This window comes from Podarcis gaigeae (assembly GCF_964106915.1).
Source record: "Podarcis gaigeae genome assembly, chromosome: 3".
Classification (NCBI taxonomy): domain Eukaryota; kingdom Metazoa; phylum Chordata; class Lepidosauria; order Squamata; family Lacertidae; genus Podarcis; species Podarcis gaigeae.
In genome coordinates, this window is record NC_139680.1 from 120,640,126 (window position 1) to 120,662,345 (window position 22,220).

General features: G+C 48.7%; 1 protein-coding gene across 1 annotated transcript in view; it reads left to right on the forward strand.

Annotated features, from left to right (window-relative positions):
- CIMIP2C (ciliary microtubule inner protein 2C) overlaps positions 1-22,220 on the forward strand; it is a 28,699-nt gene that overhangs the window by 2,430 nt on the left and 4,049 nt on the right. Inside the window, exons 2-3 of the mRNA XM_083733855.1 lie at positions 1,064-1,337; positions 7,503-7,615. Coding sequence (XP_083589981.1) covers positions 1,064-1,337; positions 7,503-7,615 — 387 coding nt within the window. The remainder of the gene's footprint in view (positions 1-1,063; positions 1,338-7,502; positions 7,616-22,220) is intronic.

Here is a 22,220-nt window from a genome sequence, read left to right on the forward strand (position 1 = left end):
AATTTCTTTGAAATTTTAATAAATATTATTCAAAAAAAAAAAAAAAAGATAAGGAGGATGGCCAGGAGGACAGTGACCGTTATCACCTTAATGTGAGATCTGCTTCCTGGCCCTAAGATTAAGATCCTGCATCAAATAAATTTGCCCACTGTCTTTGATGACCCAGGACGCCTGCCTGTCTAAGTGTGTACGTGATTCGCGAAGAGCAGGGAGAAATGGGCAGGAGAGGCAAGAGGGAATCAAAAGGGCATGAATGTAGAATCTTATGGGATTTACCGTATTTTTTGCTCTATAAGATTCACTTTTTTGCCTCCTAAAAAGTAAGGGGAAATGTGTGTGCGTCTTATGGAGCGAATGCGGGCTGCGCAGCTATCCCAGAAGCCAGAACAGCAAGAGGGATTGCTGCTTTCACTGCGCAGCGATCCCTCTTGCTGTTCTGGCTTCTGAGATTCAGATTTTTTCTTCTTCTTGTTTTCCTCCTCCAAAAACTAGGTGCGTCTTGTGGTCTGGTGCGTCTTATAGAGCGAAAAATACGGTAATCAGAAATTATTGTCAATATATCAAACTCAGTCAACACAATGCTTTCAGCGTGGACACGATGGCTTGATGTATATTTCATAATTCCTCATGGTAATCCCATCTGACCCCTACAGTTCACGAGCCCCAGCTGCCCCTCATTTCCCCCTCCAGCACATGCAGAATCAATAACATACATATTTTCAAAAAAAACCCAATATCTTTTGAGGAGTTCGGCCATTTGGAATATCGGCAACAGCCCCTTCTGGGTGCACGGCCGTTCTTAGTTTGCCCCTCGTTGCCTCTTCCTTAGGGAGAAAGATCTTTTCCGCAAGTATAGAAATTGCCTGTTACAGCATTGATCCGATTGCCGCACTAGAAGCAGCGCTTTCTTTCAATTCTGCATCATTACTTGCGGCGATGATTGCAAAGCGCTGCGCTTATTAGGAGAGCTGGGAAAGTGATTTCTCAAAAAAAGATGATGGCAATTGTTTGGGCTCTTCTTCCCCAGTTTCGCTGACCCTCCACCTTTCCCCTCCACCTCCAGGTATCGCGGCCATGTCCCCAACGTGGCCTTTTCCTTTGGAGATACCTATGGCAACACCACCATGAAGTACTTCCAAGATTTCCGAAGTGCCGCCATGGAAACCTGCGGCGGCCCCTACAGCAAAGGGGGCCAGTTCCCCACCCTCTTCTCTCCGGACCCCGGCCTGGTGATTGGGGCGAGGGCCAGGGGGTGGGACCGCTGGCTGCACACCCCCAACTACACTCGCTTCAATTTGGACATCAACCGCACAGCGGAGCTGAAGGAGTTCTACAAGGTAAGGCAGGAGGTCTGGACCCGCCGTCACCCCATGTGGCCATTGAACCCGCACCGGAAACCATAGTATTGTAGGGTTGGGAGGGACCACCATCTAGTCCACCCCCCTGCCGTGCAGGAATCGTTTGCCCAGCATGGGACTCGAACCCACAGCCTTGACATTCAGAGTCTCATGCTCTGCTTGTCACAGAGGATTCTGGCCGGATTTATCACCAGTCCTTTTGCCCTCTTGTTTCACCCGTAGTGAACTGAGACTCTGCCCTAGAATACACCCCACACTCTTGCAGGGAACATTGCCATGGCAGGCAGGTCTTCATTTGGGGAAGATCGGCTGTGCCACTCACATAATAATAATAATAATAATAATAATAATAATAATAATAATTATTATTATTATTATTTTATTTATATCCCGCCCTCCCCAGCCAAAGCCAGGCTCAGAGCAGCTAACAACAGTAAAATAATATAGCATTCTAAAATCAATTCATTATAAAATCAGTTCAAATCAAATTATTCATGGCAACCATTGGGCTAGAGTTCTGTGAAGAATTACTAAAGGAAGGGGTCAGGCTGTGCCTTGGCCAAAGGCCTGATGGAACAGCTCTGTCTTGCAGGCCCTGTGGAAAGATGTCAAGTCCCGCAGGGCCCAAGTCTCTTATGAGAGCAAATTCCACCAGATCGGGGCCACGGCCGAAAAAGCCCTGGCTCTGGTTGAGGCCAGCCTAACCTCCCTGTGGCCTGGGATCTCCAAGATGTTTTATTTGAAGACTGTAAGGTCCTCCGTGGGAAATACCAGGAGAAGGGGTCCCGTAGGTACGAGGGTCCTAGGCCGTATAGGGCTTTAAAGGTTAAAACCATCACCTTAAACCTGATCCTGTACTCCACCGGGAGCCAGTGCAGCTGGTATAGCACCGGGTGAATGTGATCTCGCAGCGAAGACCCCGTAAGGAGTCTCGCTGCAGCATTCTGCACCCGCTGGAGTTTCTGGGTCAGTCTCAAGGGCAGCCCCACGTAGAGCGAGTTACAATAATCCAGTCTGGAGGTGACCGTCGTGTGGATCACAGTGGCTAGGTCAGGGCGAGAGAGGTAAGGAGCCAACTGCTTAGCTTGGCGGAGATGGAAAAATGCCGCCTTTGTTATAGCTGCAATCTGCGCCTCCATGGAAAGAGGGCGTCGAAGCTTACACCCAAACCCTTAACGGACGATGCTGGCACTAATTGCACCTGCACAAGAGATGGGAATTGCCCCCCCAATCCCATATCGTCCCGTCCCAGCCAGAGGACCTCTGTCTTCGAAGGATTTAACTTCAACCGGCTCCCACGTAACCATCCAGCCACAGCTTCCAAACATCTGATCAGTGTGTCTGGGGCCGAGTCAGGATGGCTGTCCATCATCAGATAGAGTTGGGTGTCATCAGCATATTGATGGCAGCCCAACCCAAGACATATCCCCATGGAACCCCTGATAAGCTTCCGAGAGATTTCTCCCCAGGGTCCCCTGCAAACTCACTTTGCAAACGGCGTGACCAGCTGATCCACTCTACTGCTTAAGAATGGAAGAAGAGCCCCGCTGGATCATGCCCAGGACCCACCCAGGCCAGCATCCTCTTTGCCATTGGCACCCCCTGGAGGCCAACAAGGCACCCTCCCTGACTATGGGCTCATCCACACTTTTGCCCTGCGCTTTCTAGGCACATGTCTGCGCTTTAAAGATCTGTCTCCAAGCACTTGTTTTTGTGTGTTTTTTGCCCCGGCACCCTCCCCGCAAAAACCCATTCTTTAACGCTGCACCGAAACAAGCGGCAATTCGGAATTTTCTGCAGGTTGCTGTTTGCTCTGGCTCAGCAGCGAAGAGTGGGTTTTCATGGGGAAAACACGGGGGCATTTCTTTATTTTTCTTTTTAGAAGTGCTTTAAAGCGCACACCTGTGGCTAGAGAAACGCAACCCAGAAAGAAGTCCCGCTGAGCCCTCTCTCTTGCGTGTCGCTCCTTGTTGTTTCATGTTTGCAAAGGAATCAACAGCAACAGAAGGGCTGCGTCTTGTCTGTGCAGCGAGCGAGAGGGCGTGTGGGTGGTCCTGGTGGATTTGTGGAAAGTCTGCTGGTGGGTCGTGCCGCCTTCTGGAATCCAGGAGCCAGACACCCCTCCCTCCCTCCCTCCCTCCCTCCCTCCCTCCCTGCCTCCCGTGCCAAGCTCAGCTGTGTTATCTCTGTCTCTCGAACCCGGAGCAGAGTCTCTCTCTCCTTTCCCCAGCGTTAAGCAAGTCCACAGCAGTTACGCAAGCTATAAATAATCAAGAGTGGGTAGCCAGAATTAAGGAGCTGAGAACAGACACTATTTATTCAGATCCTCCTTTTATTTGTTGGAGCTGGTCGGGATAGGTGGGTGGGGAAGTGGATCCAGCCAGGCTGGGCCAGAACTTTATTTCCACACAGTCCTCATGTCACAACGACCTCATTGCACAGTTTGGGAGTGATGGTTTCTCCTCCTGCTCAGCATCCGGGATGAACAATTAAATGGGGCCTTGGAAAGCTGTGATTTTGACTAGAGCAGGTAGGGGTGCTTTCCTTGAAGACTGTATCTCCTTCTCCCAATCACCCAGTGCCAGATTTACGTATAAGCTAAACAAGCTATAGCTTAGGGCCCCACTTTCTTGCCCCCCCCCAAAAAAAAATAAAGGGAAAAAACACCTAGATGTACATTTCCAAAATATAAGATAAGTTCAACAATTACCGTATTTTTCGCTCTATAAGACGCACCAGACCACAAGACGCACCTAGTTTTTGGAGGAAGAAAACAAGAAAAAAAATATTCTGAATCCCAGAAGCCAGAACAGCAAGAGGGATTGCTGCGCAGTGAAAGGCGTGATCCCTCTTGCTGTTCTGGCTTCTGGGATAGCTGCGCAGCCTGCATTCATTCCATAAGACGCACACACATTTCCCCTTACTTTTTAGGAGGGAAAAAGTGAGTCTTATAGAGCAAAAAATACGGTACTTTGATAAAATACATATGTTGTTATGTGCAAGTGGCTTTAGATAACTATTAGGTCCGTAACTTCGCATATAGCATACAGTGATAACTCTGGATGCGAACGGGATCCATTCCGGAGCCCCGCTCGCATCGTGAAGCGAACGCAACCCGCATCTGTGCATGCACGGGTCGCGATTTGCTGCTTCCGCGCGTGACGTCATTTTGACCGTCTGTGCATGCGCAAGCGGCGAAACCCAGAAGTAACGCTCTCCGTTACTTCCGGGTCGCTGCAGTGCGCAACCCAAAAATACTTATCCCGAAGCTACTTCAACCCGAGGTATGATTGTATATGCAGCACAAAAAACAGTGGCAATTTGTTGTTGGCAAAGGAGAGCTGGACATACAAAGGGCCCCATTACCTTCAGGAGCTTAGGGCCTCATCCAGCCTCAATCCGGCCCTGCAATCACCCTTCCCTGAGCTGCTGCTTCGCCTTGAAGCGTTTTTGCATATCTACCCATTTGTAGCCGAGGCCTGCTTTTCAAGGGTGCCCCCTCGCCTTTTCCCTTAATGCCCCCCCCCTTTTTGCAGAATTACAGGTGGTGAACATCGAAAATTCCCATGTCCGGTTTACCTTTCTGATGTGCAGAGTATCCCAGTGTACTCTTAGGAGTTTGAAGGGGGAAAGCAGGCTGTACGCTGAGCCAGGCCAGCTTCCTAATGAGGTGATTGCCTGGGTGATGGGCCATTAAGGGGAACAAGGGAAAGAGGCTCTGTGCGAGACAGCAAATGGGTGGCCACTTGCAGTTAGTTAGAAGGACAAAGCCAGGGTTCAGAGTTGCAGTGGTGAGGGGGAAACAGCAAGTTGGAGAGAGTGTCCAGTATATCTGAAGGAGCGTCTCCACCCCCATCATTCTACCCAGACACTGAGGTTCAGCACTCAGGGCCTTGTGGTAGTTCCCTCCCTGCGAGAAGCCAAGTTACAGGGAACCAGGCAGAGGGCCTTCTCGGTGGTGGCACCTGCCCTGAGGAACGCCCTCCCACTAGATGTCAAAGAGATAAACAACTACCAGACTTTTTAAGACATCTGAAGGCAGCCCTGTTTCGGGAAGTTTTTAATGTTTCATGTATTACAGTATTTTAATATTTTGTTGGAAGCAGCCCAGAGTGACTGGGGAAGCCTAGCCAGATGGGCAGGGTATAAATAAATAAATTATTATTATTATTATTATAGTGTCAGAGCAACGTTTGAATCCAAGGCCTCAGCTATGAGAGAGACAAGACACTTTTGGGGTGTTAATGCTGTGAGCCCCTCCATCGTAGGCTCAGGTTGTTGTTGTTGTTTAGTCATTTAGTCGTGTCCACCTCTTCGTGACCCCCTGGACCAGAGCACGCCAGGCACTCCTGTCTTCCACTGCCTCCCGCAGTTTGGTCAAACTCATGCTGGTGGCTTCGAGAACACCATCTCATCCTCTGTCGTCCCCTTCTCCTTGGGCCCATCTTTCCCAACATCAGAGTCTTTTCCAGGGAGTCTTCTCTTCTCCTGAGGTGGCCAAAGTCTTGGAGCCTCAGCTTCAGGATCTGTCCTTCCAGTGAGCACTCAGGGCTGATTTCCTTCAGAATGGAGAGGTTTGATCTTCTTGCAGTCCATGGGACTCTCAAGAGTCTCCTCAGGTTGTAGTTATGTGCAAATAAACCATGGATCCTAAAGGCACCAAAGTCTCCGCTAAGCCTCATTCCAAAAGGAATCACCAACCCCTGGAATCTCCCGCCGCTCGGAGCCTGGGGGGGCGTGCAACTGCACGTTCCCTATTCTGCTTCAGTCGCTCACCTGCTTCACATTTCCCTCCCTTGTGCGCACAAATCCATTTACGCCATCCACCTGAAATGCAGTGCTGCTTCCTTCTCTCACACACTCCCTAACAGTTCCATCGGTGCCAGCAGGCTTTTTCACAACTTCAAAGCCACCATCAAAACAAAAAAAATTCCTTCCAGTAGCAAAGCCACCAGAATGCCCACTAACACACCAGCAGCTGAAACAATAGCTGAACAGGACTCAATTCTGTCTGCTGAATCCAAATTCTCACAACCGATTGCAGAGGAAACTTCAAAAGACCACAGAGCAAAAGACCAGCAGCCTTCCCCCTTTCGTAGAGCAAATCAGAAAATATCTGGTTGTTCCTTTGGTTTTTAGTGCATCTGCATCCTCTTGTCTTTTAACGGACTATCTCATTTCTCCATGACGTGGCGGATTATGCAAAGCTGGCTTTGCCTGCGGGAAAAGATGGGGGAGCAGGAAGGCAGCAAACCTTGCTGTCTAGTTGATGCACACCTAGCCTAAAAAGAGGACCACCTGTCTGCTGGCCAACAGACTACCCGGTGCCACCTGTGTCCTGACTGACCACAGGCACATCGCTCAGAAGCACCCATCACAGCCCACCGGTCTTGGATCTGGCTGCCTGGAATAAGCAAAGAAGGATAGTTTCCACTGAAATGAGGCTGCATTGTAATGTTTTAATGTTGTATTTTAATCTCAATTTTTAAGCTGCATCTCAATCAATTTTTCTTATATTTGGTGTTAGCCGCCCTGAACCCAGTCTTGGCTGGGGAGGGCGGGGTATAAATAACATTTTATTATTACAGTGGTGCCTCGCAAGACGAAAAGAATCCGTTCCGCGAGTCTCTTCGTCTTGCGGTTTTTTCGTCTTGCGAAGCAACCCCATTAGCAGCTTAGCGGATTAGCGCTATTAGCGGCTTAGTGGGCTTAGCGGATCAGCTGATAAGCGGTTTAGCGGCTTAGCGGATCAGCGGCTTAGCGGATCAGCTGTTAAGCGGCTTAGCGGATCAGCTGTTAAGCCGCTTAGCGGATCAGCTGTTAAGCCGCTTAGCGGATCAGCTGTTAAACGGCTTAGTGGATCAGCTGATAAGTGGCTTAGCGGCTTGGGGAAAAGGGGAGGGGGGGGGAAACGCAGGAACTCGCAAGACATTTTCGTCTTGCAAAGCAAGCCCATAGGAAATTCGTTTTGCGAAGCACCTCCAAAACGGAAAACCCTTTTGTCTAGCGGGTTTTCCGTCATGCGAGGCATTCGTCTTGCGGGGCACCACTGTATTGTTATTGTTGTTATTATCCTGGTTGCAGCGTAATTCAGTCTCTCGCCCGTGGCCTGACCCTCATAACCTGTTGGTGTTTCACCTGCAGCTTGCTCAGATGCATCGCGAGCATTACATGGACAAGACCGGGACGGTGCACCGCGTTCCGTATTTCGTGATCCCCGTGAAGGAGAAGGACGAGTACCCTCACCCTCTCGACCTGTGAGTCTAGTGGGCAAGAATCAGGGTGGCTTGGGGAGGCCTCTGTTTGCCACCATAAGCTCATATAAGGGAACCCTTTTGCACAGGTGATTTCCTTTGAAAAAAATGGTGTTCTATGTTCACATATGACCTAACTTCCACTGAAACAAACTGGGGTTTCTCAGAGGACGTAAACGGCGTCATGGAATTCTACTCAGTAGTGATCCAGAACAGAACTCTGGTGCATAGTTAGCAGAGCCAAAACTTAATAACGTTGCAGGATTCCCAAAAAATAGACCAGAGGCCATTGTATTTCATCCAGCAGAGCTTTGCTGCTACTGAAGGCAAGTGAGCATAATGGTCACAAATCCAATACATTCAGGATTGGCACTGTCCATAAGAAATCTGGTTGCAGCAGACTTAAACTTACAATAACTTATAATAAGTCTAAACCATGACGCTAAGCATACTGTGTACAGAACACCACATCAGAAGGGGGGGGGGGGAGAGAGAGAGACCCAGGCTTCTTCTGGCCTCACTATAGTGGTACCTCTGGTTGAGAACAGGATCCGTTCCAGAGGCCCGGAAAAGAGCGCAACCCGCAGCGGCGCATCTGTGCATGCGCGAGTTGTGATTCGCCGCTTCTGCTCATGCAAGTGACGTCATTTTGCGCTTCTACGTGAGTGGCGAAACCCGGAAGTAACCCTTTCCAGTCACCGCGGGACATAACCTGAAAGAACGTAACATGAAGCGGATGTAACCAGAGGTATGACTATATTATAGTCAGCATGACCTTGGCTGAAGAGATAGCAGGACCAGTTTAATGCAGCTGTACTCATCTTCTCGGAAGAAATAACCCAAACATCAGGAACCTTCTTCTTGTTTCTTTCACACAGAGAAGCTTCCAGAAGCCTCTTGAATCAATTGGAATAGGAAAGATCTCTACACATCAGATCCGTACTTTCTGCACTAAGAAATGCAAACCGACAGATCAACAAAAGACCTTCAGGGTTGGCACAGAACCCTGTAGTCTTACTGAACCTCTTTCACAAAAGGATCCTTCCGGCTGAGATCAGCTGGAAGCAGGCACTCCTTACCCCCCCCCCCCAGCACTGCGTAATACACCTGCAAATTTCTGGTTCGAATTCTGCCACCTCTCATGGAAGGAAACTCATTGAGAGGCTTTCAAGTGTGGGGAGGAAGTGACGGGGGTCCCTATTTTCATTTTGGAAGCGGGGTGTTTTGTTCCATTTCATTCTTTGCTCTTGTCCTTGTTTGGAATGTAATTTTGCTCTTTGTTTCGCCATAGGTCTTGATCCCTCTTAGCTCTTTTCAAAATGCAAAACGTCCTACGGCCCTCCCGCCCACCCTGAATTCTTCCCTCTGATCTCCAGGAAGACCCTCCCCTTCTCCCCACATCTCCTGTCCTCCCTCGAGGTTGCTGCTTAACCCTGGTCTGGATCTCTCCAACGGAGAAATGGCGGGTTTCCATCAGTGGTGGATGAAGCAACCCGGAGATATTTACGCTTGGAAACCGGGGGGGGGGGGCAATCTGTGCGCCTGTGTGAGTGTGTGTAAGAGAGAGAGGCAGATTAATTAGGAGAAGAGAAGGCTGATAAAAAAAAAATAGTGTGTAAAGATTTGCATAGGGGCAGGGCAGATAGGAGTGCAGCCTGGAACACAGGATCTGTCTGGAGAGAGCTAGCAGGAAGTCACACCGTTCAAGTGGGAGTTAGCTCTTTATTAGCAAGGACATGTTCTGACTTGGCTGAGTGACAGGCCTAATGAGCATAGTAGCTCCTCCCTGGTAGGTCTTTCCCCATGGATCAGTTGTCAAGACTGAAAGTCCCTGTCCTCTCCAGGGTTTCCCCCCAAGCAATCGGAGACTGTGCCTGTGTGAAGCTGACTTCTCCGCCCTCTTCATACCGCTTCTGGTTCTGGGAGAGAAGCGGGAAGGGGAGCTTGTCACAGCAGGAGGGGGAGACCCCCGCGACTCTTCACCAGCCTGACTCATCTCTGCTTCCTGGCCTCCCTCTTCTGCTTCATCTTCTGCCTCCGATTCCGGACTTCTGTCTGCCACAGACTCTCCCAGCTCACTAAGCCCTGTTGCCTCTCCAGGTTCCAACGCCTCCTCTTCCAGCCTTCTCCTCCTTCTCCCTCTGACCACCCATCATTTCCCAGCTGATTCATCCAGCTGTTCCTCTGCATCCAACCAATCCATGACAGAATCATAGAATTGTAGAGTTAGAAGGGACCTCCAGAGGCCATCTAGTCCAACCCCCTGCAGTGCAGGATTCACAACCAAAGCATCTGTATGAAGCTATGTTACTGGGCCATCATCTCAGCTACATCTCCTCCGACAGGCAGCAGTCCTCCAGGGTCTCAGTCAGGGCAAAATCTCTCCTAAGTCCTCTGGGGACTTCTGCATGTACAGCAGGTGTTCTGTCCCTGAGCTGAGATCTTTTCCCTCTGCATATTGTGCCACGTATTCAAGCGTCATGATCCGGGCTCACCGGCCTAGAATAACTCCATCTTCTTGGTTCTGTGCACAAAATCATTGAAGCAGAATGGGATTCCCCTTTCGCCAAAGCAGTGAACTGAAACGGAGAAATCCCGTCTCTCGCCCTGTGCTTAAAAGGTGTTAATGGACGGCGCTGTAGGTTAAACCACAGAGCCTAGGGCTTGCTGATCAGAAGGTTGGCGGTTCGAATCCCCACGACGGGGTGAGCTCCTGTTGCTCGGTCCCTGCTCCTGCCAACCTAGCAGTTCGAAAGCACGTCAGAGTGCAAGTAGATAAATAGGTACCACTCCGGCGGGAAGGTAAATGGCGTTTCCATGCACTGCTCTGGTTTGCAAGAAGCAGCTTAGTCATGCTGGCCACATGACCCGGAAGTTCCCTCGGCCAATAATGCGAGATGAGCGCTGCAACCCCAGAGTCAGTCATGACTGGACCTAATGGTCAGGGGTCCCTTTACCTTTAACTCACCTTACCTGATCTTAAGTAGGTGGCCTTTTAGATTAAAATGGGCCAGCTCATGGGTTCTAGCTCAGCTCCCTCAACATACAATGCTGGCTTTCCTGAAAAACTTTCAGACACTTTAATTTTATTCACACACAAACACGCCATTCAAATGCCCCCACATTTAATCCCTTGAGCTCAGAGGGTGTTGGATCTGTAGTTCTGGCGCTTGTCCAGGGTCCGTGTTTCCTTTGAATGAGGAACAGCAGAGACCGTAGGATATATAGTTATCTCCCGCTTGGGCTACTGCAATGCGCTTTACGTCGGGCTACCTTTGAAGGTGACCTGGAAACTACAACTAATCCAGAATGCGGCAGCTATACTGATGACTGGGAGCGGACACCGAGACCATATAACACCGGTCCCGAAATACCTACATTGGCTCCCAGTACGTTTCTGAGCACAATTCAAAGTGTTGGTGCTGACCTTGAAAGCCCTAAACGGCCTTGGTCCGTTTAGAAGGAGGAGAAGGCTGGAAGAGGAGGTGTTGGAGCGTCTCCACCCCCATGGTTCAGCCCAGACACTGAGGTCCAGCGCCGAGGGCCTTCTGGCGGTTCCCTCCCTGCGAGAAGCAAAGCTACACGGAACCAGGCAGAGGGCCTTCTTGGTGGTGGCACCCGCCCTCTGGAACGCCCTCCCATCAGATGTCAAAGAGATAAACAACTACCTGACATTTAGAAGACATCTGAAGGCAGCCCTGTTCAGGGAAGCTTTTAACATGCGGCATTTTAATGTATTTTTAATCTTTGTTGGAAGCTGCCCAGAGTGGCTGGGGAGACCCAGCCAAATGGGCGGGGTACAAATAATAAATTATTATTATTATGTTTATTTACAAATGTATACAACCCAAGCATACGATGGAAGTGCCCCAGACTTGCTTCTCCCGTGGACACAGCCTTGAGTTCCAGCAGAAATCAAGCACGACTCTGTCTCTCTTGGTTTGCAGCCTACTGCTTTGCTTCTCGCTCACATCACTTCAGACCCTCTGCTCTGAACTCTGGCTTTGTCTTTCCAGTGGCTTCACCCATTTGGCATCTCGCATAGAGCTCCTTCCTTTCTTCCCCTTGACGCCCCATCATCTCACCAGAAAGCTAGCTTGACTTATTCCAGGAATCCGAAGGGAGTCTAGACTTTCAGCCTAACCCACTGCCCCATAAACTCATAACACTGTGGTTCTGGGAGTCCCCCACTTTCTCATCTTGCTTCCGTTTGCAGCGGGGAACAGGGTCTTCTCTCCCCACACACAATCAACTTCGTTTTGAGATGCCTCTAGGCCACCCCTAGAAAATGTAGTTCAGCTCTCAGCTGTGTGTTGTGCTCGAATGCATCGTTTGAAGGCAGCATTTACGGTTTTTATTGCAATTGTATCTTTGTAATTCATTGTGAATGTAATCTGATTAAAATTATGGTGTGATTTTGTTGTACCCACTGGGAGTGGGCGGCCGAACAGTTGTAGGAGAACAGCCGTAGGTGGTGTGCAAGTCTTTTGAGTTAGCAAGTAAATATCCCCTGGTCGATATGAAGAAATGTCCCACTGTCTATTTGATGAGGCTTCTTGTTCTCAGGACACTCTCCTCATTTGTATTTGTCGTGCATTCCTCTCTGAGACGATAGTCTGTTTCCTGAACTCTCATGCATGTCATTTTCATTCATAACCTGAAGCTGATTCATGTAAGTCTAAAGGAATTACAAAAGCCTGTTTAAAAATCCATTCCCCCTTCTGCTCCTGGCTTATCTCCTTGCACTGCTTTGAATAAAGCTCACCAGCCTTTGCCAGCAATGCCTTCCATCTCTCTGTGTGTCCTTATTTAAGGAGGGCGGCCTGAAAAGACGAGGTGGGGAGCGATCCTGCGCAAACGGCAAAACAAGCAGTGAAAACCTCTGGCCCTGGCGCTTGCCCTGAGCCTACGGCGTTCTCCATGTGCTAAATGATCTGTGAAAGTGGCCTTTGTCCTCCAAGATGCTGTGCACTTCTTCACTCAGCGGATAGTGGAACAGTGGAACTCTCTGCCACAGGAGACAGTGATGGCCACTGTTATGTACTGAGTTGAATAGGATCCAAAATGCAGCAGTCTGATTGGTCCTAGAACAATAGGATTCAGAATGCAGCAGTCTGATTGGTCTTAGAACAATAGGACCCAGAATGCAGCAGTCTGATTGGCCCACAGGAGCCACCCAATCCAGCGCCAGGTGAAAGTGAATCCGCAACCTGATTGGCCTACAGGTGAATCCCGGAATTAGCCAATCATGTGGGGCCCATTGTGTAAATAATGTATATAAAGCAGACATTCTGGGGGAACTTCCATTCCTCCTCACCACTATGAGCTGAATAAAGAGCATGAAATCCACTCTCGACTCCGAGTACAGTATATTTCAGCCACCAACTTAGATGGCTTTAGAAGAGCTTTAGGCAAATCCATGGAGGAAGAGAGGGCTACCAAGGGCGACTACTTTTGATGGCTCTGCTCTGCCTCCACAGTTGCAGACAGCAATGCTTCTGAATCTCAGTTAATAATAATAATAATAATAATAATAATAATAATAATAATAATAATAATTTATTTATACCTTGCCCTCCCCAGCCAAGACCGGGCTCAGGGCGGCTAAAACCAGATATAAAAACAATTAATTGAAATACAACTTAAAAAACAAGATTAAAATACAACATTAAAATGCAGCCTCATTTCAGCAGAAACTCAAAAACCTTTTTGGGGGGATGATAACGTCAAGTCTTCACCAAGGCCAACTATCCAGACTGGTCCTACGTGGGCCAGAAAAAGCCAGGGAAGTCTCCAAGTAGGAGTTCCAGCACAGAAGGAGAAAGGAAAAAAAGAAAGCGGTCGCTACATACCCCTGGCACTATGTCCCATCACCGGCACAGCATTGCAAGGTTGTTTTCCCTGCCTCAGTGTCGGAGGGTGGGAAGGAGGAAGGTTCAGCGGACTGTCTGGTTATCAATTTTATTCCATAAAATGGTGCCCTCCCCCCAAAAAACTCTGCTCACTCTCCCCTCCCAAAAAAGCTCAACAGCTATGAGCAATGACAAAATCACTGTCAGTTTTATTATACTGGGAGCAGATCGCAGTCGCTAGAGAGTTGGACGTCCCTGATCTCGTCCAGCCCCTTGCAATGCAAGACTATGCAGCTGTCGCGCACAGGGATCGAACCTGCAACCTTTATCGGCACCACACTCTATCCAGCTGAGCTCTCCAGGTGCCATTTGTCAGAATGCAAGTGACTGTGCCAAGTGCACTTGGCGTCAAGTGTCAGGGAGGCCTGCTGAATTGAAGTCCCCCTTCTTCAGCAAATAAAGGCAAGCAGCCGAGGCCTCTGAGTCAGGTGCACTTATGGAAGATGGAGTGGGTGCTTCTCATCGCTGTCGGTGCCTCGATGTGCAGCAGGTCAGCTCTGAGTGTTCCAGGACCCGCCCTTGGCAAACACCTGCGCCATTCACTGACCGGCGCATGGCTTTCTGTACTTTGTGCTCCGACACCAAAGCCTTTGGCCTGGCAGATGGCAGGCAGGGGTCTCTCTCGGCCTTGGAAAGACAAACTGGGAAGGCTTCGTAGCCCAGGGCTTGTGGGTTGCCAGGGATGTTGGGATGTGTCCGGGGAGACGGGGGCATTTGGTAGGCCCCCAGCTGGCTCCAGCCACCAGCCGGCAGTCGGGCGAACTCCGGTTCCCGGTACAGCATCACTCAGCGACACAAGCCTCAGAGATGTTTAGAGAACTGGCACACGCTAATCAGCAGAGTGAGTAACTTCTCACAAAGGAAGTGGCCCGTAAAGAAGGCTGATTGCCGAAGAATGGATGCTTTTGAATTCTGGTGCTGGAGGAGACTCTTGAGAGTCCCATGGACTGCAAGAAGATCAAACCTCTCCATTCTGAAGGAAATCAGCCCTGAGTGCTCACTGGAAGGACAGATCGTGAAGCTGAGGCTCCAGGATTTTGGCCACCTCATGAGAAGAGAAGACTCCCTGGAAAAGACCCTGATGTTGGGAAAGATGGAGGGCACCAGGAGAAGGGGACGACGGAAGACGAGATGGTGGGACAGTGTTCTCGAGGCTAGCAGCATGAGTCTGATCAAACTGCGGGAGGCAGTGGAAGACAGGAGAGCCTGGCGTGCTCTGGTCCTGGGGGTCACAAAGAGTCGGACATGACTAAGCGACTAAACAACAATCAGCCGAGTGAGTAACTTCTCACAACGGCAGTGGTGGACAGAGACACGTGTAAGCGTTATTTACAGGCGTGTATTCAGCATGTATTCACGGGTGGCGCTGTGGATTAAACCACAGAGCCTAGGACTTTCCGATCAGGTCGGCGGTTCGAATCCCCATGACGGGGTGAGCTCCCGTTGCTCTGTCCCTGCTCCTGCCAACCTAGCAGTTCAAAAGCACGTCAAAGTGCAAGTAGATAAATAGGTACCGCTCTGGCGGGAAGGTAAACGGCATTTCCGTGCGCTGCTCTGGTTCGCCAGAAGCGGCTTAGTCATGCTGGCCACATGACCCGGAAGCTGTACGCCGGCTCCCTCAGCCAATAAAGCGAGATGAGCGCTGCAACCCCAGAGTCCGCCACGACTGGACCTAATGGTCGGGGGTCCCTTTACCTTTACTATTCAGCATAGTTCAGGAACAAAGAAAAAACATGTCTGCTTCCCTTCGTGTCCAGCATAACAGCAAGATGGCAAAAGCAATATACAAACGGAAGTTCCCAGCAAGCCTGTGCTGTAAGTAAACAGGCAGGTGACACACAACCGTCTTGCATGTTCCTTTTAAGGTGGAACAGAACTATATCCTAACAGAAACAAAGCCTATTGCCTTGGGTGCAAGGAGATGGCTATTGCAGTGCAGTGACAAAGATTAAGAACATCAGAAGAGTCCTGTTGCTGGATCAGGCCAGAGGGAGCCCACCTAGTCCAGCCTCCTGTTGTCACAGTGAGCAGGCAGATGCCCCAAAGCAGGAAACCCGAAAGAAGGATTCGAGTGCTTTACAGCAACTGGCCTTGCTGCCTCTGACTTTGGAGGCAAAGCAGAGCCATTGTGGCTAGGAGCCATTGAAAGCTTTCTCCTCCGTGAATTTGTCCTCTTTGAAAGCCATGCAGGTTGGTGGCCATCACTCCCTCCTGAGGCAGGGAGTTCCATAGGTTATGTGTTGCTTGAAGAAGTCCTACAATTTATCTGTTCTCTCTTTTTTTTAAAAAAAAAGATATTTATTAAAGTTTTAAGAGGTACAAAAAGAAAAAGAAAAAAACATCATTTTAAACAAAAAACAATACAACACATCCCAACAGATAAAAGAAAGAGAGAGAAAAAAGAAAAAAGAAAAATAATAGAGAAAAAGCAGAGAATTAAAATCCATTCATCAAAAAAGAAAAAAAAGAAAGAAACATACAGCAAATCTTCCCATTACTTATCTTTCATTAGCTTATTTCCCAGACCTCCTCACACCTCCCTTTTTTGTATTCTAGATTGATTATCCATTTCAGCAAATCCTTTCCCTCTTTTCAAATTTTTGTCCTGTAATTTATCTTGGTATTAATATAGCTTTACTTTCCCTCCTTTCACCAATTAACAGCATGATTTTTCCTAAACCTTTGTAACATTTCTGCTAAAATCACATAAATTCATTCCAACCAATTTATCCGTTCTCAGTCTCCCAACATTCAGCTTCACGAGTTCTAGTGTTAAGAGAGAGGGAGGAAAAACCTCTCTGGGTTGTTGATCTGACTGAGGATTGTCAACCTGGACCCTGAGATCATCTTCTGAGACCCTTCTTTGTGTGCCTCTTCCACAAGAGCTCCAGAGCGTGGCAAAAATGCTCCTCTCCAATCAGGCCTTTGGCTGGTTGACATCTTTTATATGTGTTGTGGATATTGGTTTGTCTCTGTTCTTATTTCTTATCATGTATTTTTGTGTTTTCTCTATCGTAATTTTATGGTGCGAACATACTGCCCTGAGATCATGGCAGTATGCAAATTTGACAAATCATTAAATAATCGTAGCAACTTTATTTTCTGGCAACGCTCCTGTGGCAGCTGCTGGGGGAAACTGAGCAGGGTACCGCTTGTCTCGCTGCTCTGTCGCCACAAAGAGCAGCGTTTATGTCACACAGCTGTTGAAGGTTTAACCAAACCCTGCCGGAAAAAGCACTGGCAATCCTGAACCGAACGGCTGTGCCGAAACAGCAGACTGGCATTATGAGAGCACGATGTGCCAGTGGCACAAACATTCCTGCTTGTAAACCACCCCCTGCTCCCAGAAAAATAATGCCTATTTTATGTGCCTGTCTGGGAGAGCTAAATGGCGCATTCAGTATTGCCAGTCAGCCTGCCGTTGCAAAGCGACCTCTCTGGGGCAGGCTGGCATTACTCATGAATGATTGGCTCTCAGAAGCATTTTCTAGGGCACGCTGCTCTGCCAGAGAACATAGGTTACCCTTGTGGATTTGTGCTGGCAGGAAACGAGCTGTGTATTTTCGGGTCTCCGTAATCCAGAGAGGGCAGCGTTTCTCGGGCTTCCGCAGCCAATAGATGTAGCCGTCGTTTTGCCTGCTGTCTTGGGGCGAGGAGATGTGTTCCTCTTGAATGGCAGGCGAGCAAAAGAGGGGAGGGAACATCAGCCCTGTAGCTGGATAAGGCCAAGGGGGGCCAACCTAGCCCAGCATCCTCTTCTCAGTCCTGCCAATCAGATGCCTCTGGGAAACCCACAAACAGATTGCGAACACAAGAGCAGACCTTTTCCCTCTCAGGGTTTCCAGTAATGGGGTTTCAGAAGCACTGCTGACTCCAACTTTGGAGACAGCGCAGAGCCATCATGATTTGTTGTTGTTGTTGTCTAGTCATTTAGTCGTGTCCGATTCTTCGTGACCCCCTGGACCAGAGCACGCCAGGCACTCCTGTCTTCCACTGCCTCCCGCAGTTTGGTCCAACTCATGCTGGTAGCTTCGAGAACACTGTCCCACCATCTCGTCCTCTGCCGTCCCCTTCTCCTTGCGCCCTCCAACTTTCCCAACATCAGGGTCTTTTCCAGGGAGTCTTCTCTTCTCATGAGGTGGCCAAAGTCTTGGAGCCTCAGCTTCAGGATCTGTCCTTCCAGTGAGCACTCAGGGCTGATATCCTTCCAAATTGAGAGGTTTGATCTTCTTGCAGTCCTTGGGACTCTCAAGAATCTCCTCCAGCACCATAATTCAAAAGCATCTATTCTTCAGCAATCAGCCTTCTTTATGGTTCATCTCTCACTTCCATACATCACTACTGGGAAAACCACCTAATGAGAAGAGAAGACTGCCTGGAAAAGACCCTGATGTTGGGGAAGATGGAGGGCCCAAGGAGAAGGGAACGACAGAGGATCAGATGGTGGGACCTTGTTCTCGAAGCTACGAACATGAGTTTGACCAAACTGCGGGAGGCAGTGGAAGACAGGAGTCCCTGGCGTGCTCTGGTCCAGGGGGTCACGAAGAGGCGGACACAACTAAACGACTAAACAGGGAAGTGAGTGCCTTTTGAGTTTATTTGTGTGAGTCTTCCAGTGCTGGCTTTGACCACAACGCTTCTCCCTGTGGCCGCTGCTGTGAGAATGACTTCTGGATGCGACCTGCCAATTCGCACTCTGAACCGTCTTGTGCTTCGTGACTGCCCTCTGGTGGTGCAGCGTGGCAGTTCCACCACACTGCGTCCTCGAGGTTTTCTGGAAAACATAGGAGCTAATGGACACCAGATGGGCAGAAAACATTTATTAGTGCGCAGTTATGTGTGCCTAGTGACCAGCTTCTGAGGGGGGCAGCATTGAGGCTCCAGCGTGGCTTTTCTTCATCCACTGACGCACAGATCCTGCACATATCACAGAGAATGGCACATGGGTTGGGAGTAGGTAGCAATATTAATTTATAATTAGGGTGGTGGTTTTGGATTCTGTGCCCCACCCTTCTGTCCGTTATTGTTGAAGGGTGAGCTGTAGATTAATTAACTTAACCCTTTAAACAGGGCCCATCAATCCAGGCTCCCTTCCTCGGTCACGTTGCCTTAGGATCGTAAGAAGTTGCCTGACTGCACTGCACCTACATTGACTGGCAGCTGCTGTTGCCATTTGCCTGTCTTGAAAAAACCATGGAGGGAGCCCTGAAGTCAAACGGCTGGCGGGTACTCCCGTCTGCAATTGCTGCCCTCCAGATGGGGCTCATTCACCTGGGGAAAGCGGCCCATGTAGGAGCAGGAAAACTTTGATCCTAAAGCTCTGCTGCCTTGTGGGATATCTTTGGGAGAAGGGAAGGCTCAACGGCAAACCCTACAGCAAGGGATGTCCTACCTTTTTCCTTTTACCTTTGCGGGGGGGGGGGAGAGGATCCTGCCCTCTTTCCCCCTCAGCCCGTCCTCCATTCGCACTGTTAACGGAGAAATCTGAGGGCTCCTTGGACAAAAAACAAGGACACCAGCCAGGAATACCAGAGCAAAAGAGCAGCCAGTAGTCTTGGTCTTGAATGAAGACAGTCGTGACAGGACTCCCACCTGCCACCAGGTGGAACAAGATGGAAGTCCCGAGCACGAGAGAACCCAAACTTTTATTAGCTGCTAACCCCCATGTTACACCCCCCCCAACTACATCACGGTTATACCATGAAAGGGGAGGTCTGGTGGCAGGAATCCTGGATCCTGCCCCATGGTTCCCCTTGCCCTCCACCAAGCACCCATCAAGTGGAACAAAAGAGATATTTACATTTCCCTGTTTCCCAGCCAAGTTCATCACACCCTTTTGTCTCCATCTGGGTTTGTTATTTCTGGACTGGCTACCTGTCTGGCACTCAGGTATCAGGAGGCCAGGGATTATCCCTCAGGCAGAGGGGCTGCTGAGGAGCTGAGCTCACAGGTCTAGGAATTTCTGAAGTTTTCCCAGGGAGCCAGTACACAGAGACATTGATCAGTGAATTCTTACATTTCTATCGTGCAGCAGAGGCCCTTTGAATAGATAGGAAGAAACTGTGATGAAGTGTTTTGTGGGGACAAATCACAAAAGTCACAAAAGCAATTGTGCTGGTTTTGGTAGTGGGCTGCATTTGCATGATATCTGCTGGAGGAACCACGCCCCCCCCCAACTATACATAAATTCCTGCAGAAGTGCATGATCATTAGAATGGAAGACATAGTTTGCGCTGTGAGGCTGTTTGTTCCCTGATCATTCTTTTGGTGAGCGACTCATTCCTTTTCTCCCTAAAGAAAGCTCAACATTTTAGACCTGCGCTGTAAAGAAGGGTCAACAACTATGACCTGATCACTGCCATTTTCTTCTTCTGTGAGTAGATCACAGTCTCTCGGGAGTTGGATATCCCTGCCCTACAGAAATCTGGAGCGGAGTCCCTAAGGCTGTTGGATGGCGCCTTGCATGCCTCCTTCCGGCAATTCCTGCAGCCAAGCTGGTGGCAAATGTCTTGTCCTGCTTTCCTTTGGAGCACATCAGCCAGGCCGAGGGGAAGGGGGGGTCTTTTCGTTTGGGCAGCCCATGCCCTCCATGCACGCTGCCCAGGCTTGCGCCCCGGGGAAGTCACTTTGGTGCTGCAACTGCAGCAAAAACAACATGGGAGGCAGCAGCTGCAAGTTAATGTTCTCTGCAGCCACAGCGAGTGCTGTGATTCTTTTTTTTTAAAAAAAAATATTTATTACTTTTAAAACTTGCAAAAAAGAAAGAGAAGAAAGAGAAGAAAAAAAACAAAAAGAGAAAAAAACAAGAAAGGGAAAAAACAATATAATATAATATATAAACGATACAAAACACAACATTGACACATTAAACTAAACAAAACAAAGTAAAAACAATTTAAAAACATACATCATACTGTGCTGTGATTCTCTAGCAGTTTAACTCCTGGGATTGCACTCTGTTGTCTCTCGAGACAGATGGACGGGGTATAAATAATATTTTTTATTATTATTAACGAAAGATCCCAGCTATGCTCTGGAACCTCTCCACTGGCCAGGTTCCACAGAGGGTCTGTCTGCAGGGAATATCTTGTGTCCTTGCTCTGTCCTTTCTCCCATCCGCAGAGGCAAATGCTGACCCTTTCTCTCCACTCTTTTTCTCTAAAAACGAAAAGAAAAAGCCTTCTCTGAGCCAGAAGCATTCATGCACAAAGCAGGTTCTGAAAAGCAATTTTCAGGAAAGCAAAACAGATCAGAAAGGCAGCCCCAAACAGTTGTGGCTGTAGGTTTGGATCTATAAGACAAGAAATTGGAATTAAAGGGGCCTGCCTGGACCCCTTTGATTCCATCTGGAAGACACAGACAGAGTTGGGAAGACGCAAGAAATGCGGATCGATAGCAGATGAGCGAAGTAAAGGAAAAGGTAGAAGGTGTTTGTTTTTCTCTGGCTGGTGAAATGTGAGCTGATCTTGGGAAATTCGGCTTGTCTGTTTTGTTTATTGGATTGCGTTTGTATTTTGCTTCTTGTTTGGCAAACAGGAAAGAGGGAGAAATTCGGCCCAGTTCACATTTTAACGTGATCCTACCTGTTCCATTCTTTCCAAAACAAGACATGCCCCCAAGATACAGCCATCCTTTGACATTTGCACCCTCCCAATTTTGCAGGGCAGTTCTCCAGCCAAATTAAATTATTATTATTATTATTATTATTATTATTATTATTATTATTATTAATTATTCATACCCCACCCATCTGGCTGGGTTTCCTCAGCCACTCTGGGTGGCTTCCAACAAAACACTAAAATTCAATAACCTATTAAACATTAAAAGCTTCCCTAAACAGGGCTGCCTTCAGATGTCTTCTAAAAGTCTGGTAGTTGTTCTTCTCTTTGACATCTGATGGGAGGGCATTCCACAGGGCGGGCGCCACCACCTAGAAGGCCCTCTGCCTAGTTCCCTGTAACTTGGCTTCTCGCAGCTAGGGAACCGCCAGAAGGCCCTCGGAGCTGGAACTCAGTGTCCGGGCAGAATGATGGGGGTGGAGACACTCCTTCAGGTATACTGGACCGAGGCTGTTTAAGGCTTTCAAGGTCACCACCAACACTTTGAATTGTGCTTGGAAACGTACTGGGAGCCAGTGTAGGTCTTTCAAGACCGGTGTTATATGGTCTCGGCGGCCGCTCCCAGTCACCAGTCTAGCTGCCGCATTCTGGATTAGTTGTAGTTTCCGGGTCACCTTCAAAGGTAGCCCCACGTAGAGCGCATTGCAGTAGTCCAAGCGGGAGATAACTAGAGCATGCACAGAAACATATTTGGGGAACGTTCCCCCCCCCCATAAAGATGTGTATATATTCACAAAAATAACATACAATAATGCATTTTATTTGGAGAGATCACTTGCACATCGTGCAAAATTACTCCGAAAGACTTGCATGTAAGGAGAAATGCAAGCTTAAATGATGGCAGATGCTTGTGAATACTTTTAAAGATAATCACAAACTGTGGTGGCAGTGTGAAGAGGTGAATTTAAGCCGGAATGAGAAACCAAAATGGAAGTTGGCAAACTTACCCATCTGCAGCTTGAGCCTATTAGCCTGATAATCCATTTTGAATCCAGTTGCACATTTTGTGTTCCCCAGCCTTAATTTTAAGTGCCCTGAAGTTTAGGGAGCTCCAACTGCGGTCTTTCTTTCTTTCTT